Below are 13,367 nucleotides of genomic sequence, written 5' to 3'. Positions count from 1 at the left end.
AACTGGAAGCCTGAAAACAGGAAATACAACTACAAGGAGAAAACGGAGCAGACATCAGAATAAAAACACAGGTGATAACTAACATAGAAGAGAATCACTAGAAATCATGGGGATAATAATTAACATAGCGGAGAAACACTACAGATCAGAAGGATAATCTGACACTGAAAAAATCTTAAGAGGTCATGAGGATTTTCTAGCATGGAGGAGAATCACTAGCAATCACCAGGATAATCCAACACTGAGGAGAATCAGTAAAGATCATCAGGATAATCTAACACTGAATACAATACTGAGAGTTTACCAGGATAATCTAACACTCATTTGCAGCTTTCCTCATTTCCAGTGACAGAAATGACGAAAGCTGCAAATTAACACAACCTGAAAGAAGACTATGTTTAAAACTGTAACGACCTTATTATTATTATTATTATTATTATTATTATTATTATTATTATTATTATTACTATTATTATTATTATATTTAAATTATAGAGTCACGATAGATCACCTGGATAATCCAACATGGAGTATAATCACTAGATATCACCAGGATAATCTAACACAGGAGAAACACTACAGATCATCAGGATAATCTAACACGTAGAATAGTAAGAGCTCAGCAGGATAACACTGAGGAGAATTGCTAAAGATCAATAAAACCACATGGAGTCGTTCTCGCAGGAAGTTATACTAGAAACAAAATAAATACCCATCTTAATGATATATTATTAAATGGACTACATTTATTTAGTGCTTTTCTATCTGCATCAGATGCTCAAAGCACTTAACAGTAATGCCTCACATTTACCCCGATTTGAGCCAACACTTAACCACTAGACCATCACCTCCTCACCATTATTAGCATAGATTTTGTTTCAGATCATGTCTGAAACAAAACTGCACTGGTGGGTCAGACCCCACCTGTGCGTTCATTTTAGTTAGGTGGTGCTGTCCTGACAACTAACCTGGAGAGGAAGAAGATCAGCATAAATGTATGGTACAAACTAAAGTTATTGAAATGTTGTATTCATCACTGGTGTTTACATTGATTTCATTTTTTTATTCTTTGTTTTCAATTTAATTTTGGTGTAGTTTGATGGTGCTCCAACACACATCCCTGTGTGTAGAGGCAGAGCCATCGTGCATTGTGAATAATAGCAGAAAATGTCTGGGCTGGGCATTCATGTTCTGCTGCCACACAATAGCGATGCTTCATTTTCTTTGCTTAAGCTAATGTGAAATGACTTTCCTCCAGGCATTCTATCCTGCTAACAAAGACGTGAATGTGAAGTATGGTGACACCATTGCAGCCAGATGTATGTTTACTGGTGAAGGGAGAACCTCAAAAACATATATCGGGTGAGTTCTGCTACAAAATCCATACAGTGCCAGAAACATGAGCGCCCCCTGACATTTGCACGAGTTTGATTCACGCACCCGTATGCAGTGTGTCGTACTGGTGCGTAAACTTGCTGTGAACCGGTGTAGACCAAACGTGTGATGTGCGCCGCCGTGTGCAAGTGCACAAAGAGAATTTTGAGATGTTCAAAAAAATCTCTCACACATCAAAGTCCTGCAAGAAAAGTGAAACAGTTGTGAACGTTAGACATGTATAAGGACAGTGACGGCAAGATGCACAGTAGGGATGACAGATATATTCAAGGTGGAGGTGGGATTACACCAAGGATCAGCTCTGAGCCCTTTGTTTTTTGCAGAGGTGATGGACACATTGATGGATCATCTCAGACAGGAGTCGCCTGTACTATGATGTTTGCAGATGACATTGTGATATGAAGTGAGAGTAGATAGCAGGTTGAAATGAGCCTAGAGAGGTGGAGATATGCTCTGAAAAGAAGGGGAAAACAAGTCCTGAAACAAATGCATTGTTGCTTACCTGATGAAAAGCTGAATGCAGTTTCTCAGATATCTGTTCAGAATGTTTGATCCCTAATAAATGTAGTTCTGTTTCAACCATGTGTTTGACTAAACCACAGGTTACGGTGCATGCAGAAAGTATTCACGGTGCTTCAATCTTCCACATTTTATGTTACAGCCTTATTCCAAAATGGAGTAAATTACTTTCTCTTTTTTTTGCCCTCAAAATTGTACTCACAACATGAAAAAAGTTTTGTTTTCGAAAGTTTTGCAAATTTCTTAAAAGTAAAAACTAACAAATACCATGTACATAAGTATTCACAGCCATTTGGTAGCAATTACAGCCTCAAATTGTCTTGGGGAGCGTCGCTGCACAGCCGTTTCCAGATCTCTCCAGAGATGTTCAATTGGATTCAGGTCTGGGCTCTGGCTGGGCCACTCAAGGACATTTGGGTCATTGTCCTGCTGAAAGACGAACCGTCGCCCCAGTTTGAGGTCAAGAGCGCTCTGGATCAGGTTTTCATCCAGGATGTCTCTTTACATTGCTGCATTCATCTTTAACTCAATCCTGACTAATCTCCCAGTTCCTGCTGCTGAAAACATCCCCACAGCTTGATGCTGCCACCACCATGCTTCACTGTAGGAATGGTGCCTGGTTTCCTCCAAACATGACGCCTGACATTCACACCAAAGAGTTCAATCTTTGTCTCATCAGACCAGAGAATTTTGTTTCTCATGTTGTAAGAGTCCTTCAGGTGCCTTTTGACAACCTGTAGGCGGGCTGCCATTTGCATGCCATTCGTGAAAAATTGGAGCTGCCTCAAACGCCTCGTATATGTGTTGCTACATCTATTCACACACACCAGCAGCTGAAAGATAGAGTGTGCCCTGTGAGAGCCCATTCGATTCATGGCCAAATTCCAGGTGACACACATGAACATCTAACACTGTTCGTCTGACACTGTGGCCATTCGCACTGTTAACATGAAAATAGTGAGGAGATGTTCACTTTCTAGCTGGATGTGAAATTGCTCCCATGAGTGTGGTGTTGCAAAAAGCAACACACATGTGGTGCATGTGTCTCGCACGTGTGTCGCGTCCCCGGGCTCCCCTATAGACATGTGGCATGTTGAGGGGGAAGGAGGGAGGCACACTTGCATAAAATGCTTGTATGTATGTACAGACATGAAGACATGCGAGCCCGGACAGCCAGGTCACACAGCATGGGGAGACTCTTCCCAGCTGCTGACCAGAGACACAAATGACGGCTCAGGGCACAGGATGTGTCACAGTACAGACACAGAGACCACAGCCAGGACCGGTATATTAATAAGTACTACACTACCTACATACACAATTACATAACAAATAACTAAAAAATAATGATCACATAACAGAGTGACAGACATGAACTTACAATTGTCCACTGTGACGCACGTGTGTCTGCTTGTTGTCCTCACGTGACTTGCTTGCCTCTACTGGTGGTTGGCTCTCACTGCGGTATTGTATCACTTCCTGTTCCGGAGCACAGCGGTGTTTTGCTGTATCTGTTACCTGTTTAATCTGTGCAGTTAGATTGATCTAGTTAACTATATAACGATTTGTTTCACAGTGTAATCTTCACGTGCCTTAACTAAAGCACTCCCTCTGCTGAATCGCCTCTAAATTATTTACACATTATTCACTTTGTGTGTTTTTAGGAATCTGCTAGCTTAGCGCAGCTACTAGCTCTTAGCCGGTTTAGCATGGCGGCTTCTCCTGTCTCTCCCGCACTTTTCTGCTCTGGGTGTGAAATGTTTAGTTATTCCTCGGCCTCCTTTAGCAGTAATGGTACTTGTAATAAGTGTAGCTTATTCGTAGCTTTGGAGGCCAGGCTGGGCAAATTGGAGACTTGGCTCCGCACCGTGGAAAATTCTACAGCTAGCCAGGCCCCTGTAGTCGGTGCGGACCAAGGTAGCTTAGCCGCCGTTAGTTTCCCTCTGGCAGATCCCGAGCAGCCGGGAAAGCAGGCCGACTGGGTGACTGTGAAGAGGAAGAGTAGTCCTAAACAGAAGCCCCGTGTACACCACCAACCCGTTCACATTTCTAACCGTTTTTCCCCACTCGACGACACACCCGCCGAGGATCAAACTCTGGTTATTGGTGAATCTGTTTTGAGAAATGTGAAGTTAGCGACACCAGCAACCATAGTCAATTGTCTTCCAGGGGCCAGAGCAGGCGACATTGAAGGAAATTTGAAACTGCTGGCTAAGGCTAAGCGTAAATTTGTTAAGATTGTAATTCACGTCGGCAGTAATGACACCCGGTTACGCCAATCGGAGGTCACTAAAATTAACATTGAATCGGTGTGTAACTTTGCAAAAACAATGTCGGACTCTGTAGTTTTCCCTGGGCCCCTCCCCAATCGGACCGGGAGTGACATGTTTAGCCGCATGTTCTCCTTGAATTGCTGGCTGTCTGAGTGGTGTCCAAAAAATGAGGTGTGCTTCATAGATAATTGGCAAAGCTTCTGGGGAAAACCTGGTCTTGTTAGGAGAGACGGCATCCATCCCACTTTGGATGGAGCAGCTCTCATTTCTAGAAATCTGGCCAATTTTATTAAACCCTCCAAACCGTGACTATCCAGGGTTGGGACCAGGAAGCAGAGTTGTAGTCTTACACACCTCTCTGCAGATTCTCTCCCCCTGCCATCCCCTCATTACCCCATCCCCGTGGAGACGGTGCCTGCTCCCAGACCACCAACAACCAGCAAAAATCTATTTAAGGATAAAAATTCAAAAGAAAAAATAATATAGCACCTTCAACTGCACCACAGACTAAAACAGTTAAATGTGGTCTATTAAACATTAGGTCTCTCTCTTCTAAGTCCCTGTTAGTATAATGATATAATAATTGATCAACATATTGATTTATTCTGCCTTACAGAAACCTGGTTACAGCAGGATGAATATGTTAGTTTAAATGAGTCAACACCCCCGAGTCACACTAACTGCCAGAACGCTCGTAGCACGGGCCGAGGCGGAGGATTAGCAGCAATCTTCCATTCCAGCTTATTAATTAATCAAAAACCCAGACAGAGCTTTAATTCATTTGAAAGCTTGACTCTTAGTCTTGTCCATCCAAATTGGAAGTCCCAAAAACCAGTTTTATTTGTTGTTATCTATCGTCCTCCTGGTCGTTACTGTGAGTTTCTCTGTGAATTTTCAGACCTTTTGTCTGACTTAGTGCTTAGTTCAGATAAGATAATTATAGTGGGCGATTTTAACATCCACACAGATGCTGAGAATGACAGCCTCAACACTGCATTTAATCTATTATTAGACTCAATTGGCTTTGCTCAAAATGTAAATGAGTCCACCCACCACTTTAATCATATCTTAGATCTTGTTCTGACTTATGGTATGTAAATTGAAGAATTAACAGTATTCCCTGAAAACTCCCTTCTGTCTGATCATTTCTTAATAACATTTACATTTACTCTGATGGACTACCCAGCAGTGGGGAATAAGTTTCATTACACTAGAAGTCTTTCAGAAAGCGCTGTAACTAGGTTTAAGGATATGATTCCTTCTTCATGTTCTCTGGTGTCAGCACTGTAGCCAGGCCGACAAAGAGTCAGAGCTCTATTGAGCCGAGTATTCCTTTAACTTTAACTAGTAATGACTTCATGACTTTCTTTGCTAATAAAATTTTAACTATTAGAGAAAAAATTACTCATAACCATCCCAAAGACATATCGTTATCTTTGGCTGCTTTCAGTGATGGTTGGTTAGACTCTTTCTCTCAGATTGTTCTGCATGAGTTATTTTCATTAGTTACTTCATCCAAACCATCAACATGTCTATTAGACCCCATTCCTACCAGGCTGCTCAAGGAAGCCCTATCATTATTTAATGCTTCGATCTTAAATATGATCAATCTATCTTTATTAGTTGGCTATGTACCACAGGGTTTTAAGGTGGCAGTAATTAAACCATTACTTAAAAAGCCATCACTTGACCCAGCTATCTTAGCTAATTATAGGCCAATCTCCCACCTTCCTTTTCTCTCAAAAATTCTTGAAAGGGTAGTTGTAAAACAGCTAACTGATCATCTGCAGAGGAATGGTCTATTTGAAGAGTTTCAGTCAGGTTTTAGAATTCATCATAGTACAGAAACAACATTAGTCAAGGTTACAAATGATCTTCTTATGGCCTCAGACAGTGGACTCATCTCTGTGCTTGTTCTGTTAGACCTCAGTGCTGCTTTTGATACTGTTGACCATAAAATTTTATTACAGAGATTAGAGCATGCCATAGGTATTAAAGGCACTGCGCTGCAGTGGTTTGAATCATATTTATCTATATATTTATCTATATCTATAGATTACAATTTGTTCATGTAAATGGGGAAGCTTCTTCACAGACTAAGGTTAATTATGGAGTTCCACAAGGTTCTGTGCTAGGACAATTTTATTCACTTTATACATGCTTCCCTTAGGCAGTATTATTAGAAAGCATTGCTTAAATTTTCATTGTTACGCAGATGATACCCAGCTTTATCTATCCATGTAGCCAGAGGACACACACCAATTAGCTAAACTGCAGGACTGTCTTACAGACATAAAGACATGGATGACCTCTAATTTCCTGCTTTTAAATTCAGATAAAACTGAAGTTATTGTACTTGGCCCCACAAATCTTAGAAACATGGTGAAAAGCCTTCAGTTAATTCAAAATGCTGCAGCTAGAGTACTAATGGGGACTAGAAGGAGAGAGCATATCTCACCCATATTGGCCTCTCTTCATTGGCTTCCTGTTAATTCTAGAATAGAATTTAAAATTCTTCTTCTTACTTTTAAGGTTTTGAATAATCAGGTCCCATCTTATCTTAGGGACCTCATAGTACCATATCACCCCAATAGAGCGCTTCGCTCTCAGACTGCAGGCTTACTTGTAATTCCTAGGGTTTGTAAGAGTAGAATGGGAGGCAGAGCCTTCAGCTTTCAGGCTCCTCTCCTGTGGAACCAGCTCCCAATTCGGATCAGGGAGACAGACACCCTCTCTACTTTTAAGATTAGGCTTAAAACTTTCCTTTTTGCTCAAGCTTATAGTTAGGGCTGGATCAGGTGACCCTGAACCATCCCTTAGTTATGCTGCTATAGACTTAGACTGCTGGGGGGTTCCCATGATGCACTGAGTGTTTCTTTCTCTTTTTGCTCTGTATGCACCACTCTGCATTTAATCATTAGTGATTGATCTCTGCTCCCCTCCACAGCATGTCTTTTTCCTGGTTCTCTCCCTCAGCCCCAACCAGTCCTAGCAGAAGACTGCCCCTCCCTGAGCCTGGTTCTGCTGGAGGTTTCTTCCTGTTAAAAGGGAGTTTTTCCTTCCCACTGTCGCCAAGTGCTTGCTCACAGGGGGTCGTTTTGACCATTGGGGTTTTTACGTAATTATTGTATGGCCTTGCCTTACAATATAAAGTGCCTTGGGGCAACTGTTTGTTGTGATTTGGTGCTATATAAATAAAATTGATTGAATTGATTGACGTGAGCATACATAAAAACATATATCGCTGTTGTGACGGGCTGCAGTGAACGAGCGCACAGCACGCACATTAACAGGCTGCTCTCCTGTGGACTCTGCGGTGGTAGATGCTCTGCAGAGCGAGTTGTGGGGTCCTGGTGATCTTAGACACAGTGCTTATCACTCTCTGCAGGCTTTTGCAGTTCCACATAGTAGAGCTGCCGTACCACACAGTGATGCAGGTGGTCAAGACTGACTCAATGATGCAGCTGTTGAAGTTGCTGAGGATCTTGGGTACCATTCCAAATTTCCTCAGCCTCCTCAGGAAATACAACCGCTACTGAGCCTTCTTCACCACCTGTGTGGTGTTGAATGTGCAGGTGAGGTCATCGCTGATGTGGACCCCCAGGTACTTGAAGTTCCTCACCCTCTCCACCTCAAGACCTCGGATGAACAGCGGATGCTGAGGCCTCCTCTCCTTCCTCATGTCCACTATCATCTCCTTAGTCTTGTGTGTGTTGAGGGTGGGGTTGTTGTCTCCACACCACGTCACCAGACTGTCCACCTCCCTCCTGTAGGCCGCCTCGTCTCTGCCAGTGATGCGTCCTATCACGGCGGTGTCGTTTGCAAACTTGATGATGGTGTTGTTGGGGTGGGAAGCGACACAGTCGTGTGTGAACAGGGTGTAGAGGATGGGGCTCAGGACACAGCCTTGTGGTGTCCCCATGTTGGTAGTGATGGTGGCTGACGTCCTTCTCCCGATCCTGACAGACTGTGGCCTGCCAGTCAGGAAGTTGAGAAGCCATTCACAGAAGGAGGGGTGAAGTCCGAGGGCTAACACTTTGTGCGAGACAACTGTGTTGAAGGTGGAGCTGTAGTTGATAAAGAGCATCCTAATGTAGGAATCTTTATTTTCCAGATGAGAGACAGAGATGTGAAGGGCGGCGGCGATGACGTCTGACGTAGAGCAGTTGTGCCTGTCGGCGTACTGCAGTGGGTCGGTGGTGTCCGGGATGCTGTTATGAATGTGAAACAGTATCACTCTCTCAAAGCACTTCATAATGATTGAAGTGAGTGCTACTGGCCGAAAGTCATTCAGACAGGATGGGGGGTTCTTCTTGGGGAGGAGGACGATGGTGGTGGTCTTGTAGTATCTCGGGACGATGCATTGCCTGAGGGAAAGGTTGAAGCTGGAGGTGAGAACATCAGCCAGCTTGTTAGCATATACTCTGAGGGCGCATCCTGGTACATTGTCTTGCCCGGCAGCCTTCCGGGGGCGGACACTCCTCAAGGCTTTGTGTACCTGCGCTGATGTGACCACTGGCGGTGGGGGAGGGGGGTTGAGTGGCTGCGGTGTGTCTAAGTAGAAGGCGTTGAGGTCGTCTGGCAGGCTGGCCGATGAGCTGATGTTGGTGGTTCTGGAGCTGGTCCTGAAGTCAGTGATGTGATCCAGACATTGCCACATTCTCCTGGGGTCAGCGTTAGAGTAGAAGTCCTCCGTCCTCTCTCTGTGCTGTCTCTTGGCCGCTCTTATGGACTTCTCCAGTCTGTCCTGTGCAGCCTTGTACTCGGCTTCGTTGCCAGATCTAAAAGCAGCAGTGCGAGCACGCAAGTGCAGCACCTCTCTGTTTACCCAGGGCTTCTGGTTGGGGAACACCCTCACTTGTATGGTTGGTACGATGTTCTCAACACAAGTGCTGATATACCTAGTCACATACTCAGCATAGTCTTCTACGCTGACAGAGGAGTCCCCTTGGGTGGAGTCCAGTGCAGTGAGTGCAGCATCCATTTTGGTGAGAAAAAAAACCCAACTTTCCTTATTCAGATTCATTCCAGTATTATTCTGCTCTTACTAGGATGCAGCAGTTTTCTAGCTTGGCAGATAGTTCTGGAGGAAATCACTGAAGAAATTAACACATTGAAAATATGGTTTGACCGAAACAAACTGTCATTAAACTTAAATAAGACAGGGATGAAATGGAGGTGTAAGAGTCACTAGGTGTTCACAGGAAGCACTTATGAAGAAGAATATAGAGAATTCTATATTTATGTTCATTATTTGGTTTTATCTTTTCTGTTGTTTCATCAGGTTCTTTTTTGTATCTTTCTCTAAAATTGTATTGTAGCATTATTGTTTATTATTAATATTATTGTTGTTGTTGCTGTTATTATTATTAATATACTGTATACTGACTCTTTTACAGCAACAAACGCTGAGCCATTAATTATTATACAGAAAACAAATGCACACAAACGTGCTGAGATGCAAACAGCTTAATGCTAACTTTAACATTGAAAATACCATAGACATGCTAACGTGTTAGTATCTGCCCCGTTTTTAAGTTATAAAATACATCTGTCAACTGTTTCAGAAGACCATAACAGGTCGATTTAACATAAAAAGGTTAATATTACTCACAGACATATGCTCTTTAGGGTTTTAGCAGGGAAAAATTATGATAAAGTGAAACAAAACAAAGAACCAACGAAGCAGCGGGTTGAAGAACTGCGAACTGCTTTATTGGTTCAAGATTCAAAGCAAAGCTTAGCTACAGAAACGGTTGATTACAGACCCGCTGCACAGTCTGTAATCAATGTAGAGAAATGATCATTTTCCTGACAAACATCCCCAAAAACAACGGCCGCTCTGAAGGACCGATAAGGGAATCGTTAAGCAAAAAGGCTATTGATGTTGATGGATCGAATCATTTCTTTACGATACCCGAAAAGAACCGGTTCCCGATACCCATCCCTATTTGACAATCAAGACAATCATGTCTCCAAGGTCTACAGACAATTCCTTTGACTTCATGCTTGGTTTGTGCTCTGACATGCACTGTCAACTGTGGGACCTTATATGTAGACAGGTGTGTGTCTTTCCAAATCATGTCCAATCAACTGAATTTACCCCAAATGGACGCCATTTAAGCTGCAGAAACATCTCAAGGATGATCAGTGGAAACAGGATGCACCTGAGCTCAATTTTGCACTTTATGGCATAGGCTGTGAATACTTATGTACATGTGATTTCTTCGTTTTTTTAAATTCTTTTAATTAATTAGCAAAAATCTCAAAAAACTTTTTTTCACATTATCATCAGATATTATGTGCAGAATTTTGAGGAAAAAATGAATTTCATCCATTTTGGAATAAGGCTGTATCATAAAAATGTGGAAAAAGTGAAGAGCTGTGAATACTTTCTGGATGCACCATATTCCTCAGTTTAATCACATTATTTTCTTCTGTGAAATGATAATAATACATAATTACAGTTGTAGGTTCATGTCTTCTCAACTTTTTTCCACAGTGGTACCGGTAATGATGAAATGTGCAACTTCTATATAATGTACTACATGGACAGTAAGCATGGCATCCCCTACATGCAGTGCACGGACACTGGATTCAAACAGCTTTTTCAAAATATTCCACCTGAGGCGAACATCCCTGTTATTGTCAGTCCAAGCCTTATGCATTCTATGATGCATACAGCACACACAAAAGGTACAAAACGCATTAAATAGCATTTTGTTGGAGATGCCATATCCAGAAATATTCATTTTTGTTCAAAACAGCCATTACATTTATGCCTTTTTGTTTTGTTTTGCATAACTTTCCTGCTTCTCTTTCCTCCTCATAAAGGATTAATGTTGGAGACAAGCAAACCAGAGCAGTTGTTAGACACGGGTGAGTTGGTGAACCACAAATCTTATTAATGGCGATACTTTGAATGGTACTTGAATGGCGTTCCATTCAACGAGTGTTGCATCTTTCACCATATGAAATAGTCATACCATTGAACTCATAAACATTCATTATTTGTATAATATGTGAGTTTTACTTGAGGTTTACTGTATTAGCTCACTGAATCTTGTTTTTGTTTGGGGTGGGTGTGTGTCTACGTGCGCATATGCAGACGACCATCTGGAGCAAGTCACACCGTGGCCAGTGACTCCCCTCAGGCTGGGCCAAGTGTCAGGACTTGCCCTTGACTCAGAGGGTAACTTGATCATTTTTCACAGAGGTGACCATCACTGGGGGATCAAGTAAGTTCCTCACCCACTCACTCATCTTCAACTGCTTATTCCAAGTAAGAGTTGGGGAGCCTGTCAGAGCAGTCATAGTGTGTGAAGCAGGGTACACCCTGGACAGGATACCAGTCTGTCACAGGGCACCCGCCTGCACACCTACAGAAAATTAAAAGTTTTCAGTCCCCCTAACCTGCATGTCTTTGGATGTGGGAGGAAGCCGGAGCACCAGGAGGAACCCACGCAAACACAGGGAGAAAATGCAAACTACAGAGAAAGGTCATAGGATTGGTTCTCACCTGTGGCCTTTCTCTGTAGTTTGCATTTCTTGCTATGAGGCAACAGGGCTAACCACTAACCCACCGTGCTGTCTCAAGTTCCTTTCTTTGATAATTTCAGATATGATATCTTAAAGAGCATAGTGTTTGTGAAGTTGTAATGGGTTTATGTGGAAAACACCCTAATATCACCTAAGTATATTGTGATTTATTTCATCATTCGTTTTTTAAGCAGTAATTTGATGTATTATGAATTTTCTAATTTTCTAATGGTTCCATGGATTCAATCCTAGTGGTCATTGGATGAGAGGTGGGATACACTCTGCACAGGGCCGGCAAATATAGACAGACCAACACATTCACATCTGCACTGAATTTAGAGTTTCCAATACACCAAACCTGCATGTCTTTGGAAGTGGGAGGAAGCCAGAGAACCCAGAGGGAACCCACAAAAACACCACACAGAAAGAACCAGGTTGGAAGGGAACCTGTGACCTTCTCGCTGTGAGGCAACAGTCTTCACTACTAAAGCCTTGTTTACACATAGATGGTTTTGTCGGCGGGCAGTACGTAGACCGAAGTTCGCGGTAGTGCCGGCTGTTTTCGCGGTGGAAAGGGGCGGAGCATTTCGCCGGCGTTTTGGCTGCCGTACTATCCGCAAATACGCAGATAAAATGCCGCTAAATCCGCCGAATAAAGCGGTGCTTTGACGCCGTAGCATCCAGCACACGTCAGGCAACGGGGGTTAATATCCAGTTCTATCCTTTACAATCGCAGGGTAAGACGCGCGTGAGAACGGCGGTGTTCTGATGCCGCCGATAATGCCCTGTGTACCGCTGGTTAATACCCAGGTTTTTAATCCAGGCAAATCCTGCGTTATTCCAGGATCTTTTGCATATAGGCACCGCCCACAGAGTATAATAGGCTGAAGCAGCAGGAATACATGCCTCTGTCACTTCAGGGGGAGGGAGATCATCCTCAGCCTTTTCTTCTCCTTCCTTTCCCTCTCCTCAGCGTGTTGCTCCATCTCCACCACAGGCCTTCCCTCTGCTTCTGAACCAGACCTCTTGGTAAGTCCTTGCCGCTGCCAGTTTTCTTTTAGGAGGCATACTGGAGCTTGTCTGCAAAAATATCTGGAGCTGGCCACGAGTGCATGCAGCGCGCTAGCGTTTTTATACTGACCGCCGCCTATCGGCCATTTGGAACGCCGTTTTAACCGGGAGGTGGCGTTTAGAACGGCATACTGTCCGCTAGCGCCGCTGTTTTGTCTGCCTCTGTCGCCGGTTAAAACGCCGTTGAGGATGCCGATGTGGGCTCTATTGCCGTTTTACACGCCGTTGGTTAGGGATACAACGCCGGCCGCCAATTATGGCGGTGTAAACTGCGGCACTACAGGAAGGGGCAGGATGAAATGGCGATTAAAAAGTATCAAACGCCGTTGTTCGCATTGTCTCTGTCGTCACATGAATTCTCCGGGAGCGCTCCCGGAATTATTCGACATGTTGAATAATTTTTTAGACGATTCCCGGTAAAGCCGGAACTAAGCCATGCCCCCTAGTGCCGGCGTTAACAACGGTGTTTGATTGATTGTAAGACGGCCAAAAACTCTTCCGGGACGCTTCCGGGAGCTCTTACCGTCTATGTGTAAACTGGGCTTATGCCAGAGTGCTGCCCTTTGATAA

The 13,367-nt window shown here is 43.4% G+C and overlaps 1 protein-coding gene across 1 annotated transcript in view; it reads left to right on the top strand.

Annotated features, from left to right (window-relative positions):
* The window catches only part of pam (peptidylglycine alpha-amidating monooxygenase), a 180,383-nt gene that overhangs the window by 84,341 nt on the left and 82,675 nt on the right, over positions 1-13,367 (top strand). The window contains 4 exon segments of the mRNA XM_034192957.1: positions 1,259-1,362; positions 10,690-10,883; positions 11,016-11,066; positions 11,290-11,425. Of these exon segments, the coding sequence (XP_034048848.1) occupies positions 1,259-1,362; positions 10,690-10,883; positions 11,016-11,066; positions 11,290-11,425 (485 nt within the window).

This window comes from Thalassophryne amazonica, chromosome 17 (assembly GCF_902500255.1).
Source record: "Thalassophryne amazonica chromosome 17, fThaAma1.1, whole genome shotgun sequence".
Classification (NCBI taxonomy): domain Eukaryota; kingdom Metazoa; phylum Chordata; class Actinopteri; order Batrachoidiformes; family Batrachoididae; genus Thalassophryne; species Thalassophryne amazonica.
Note: the sequence above shows the minus strand (reverse complement) of the source record. Positions and strands in the feature narration are given on the sequence as shown.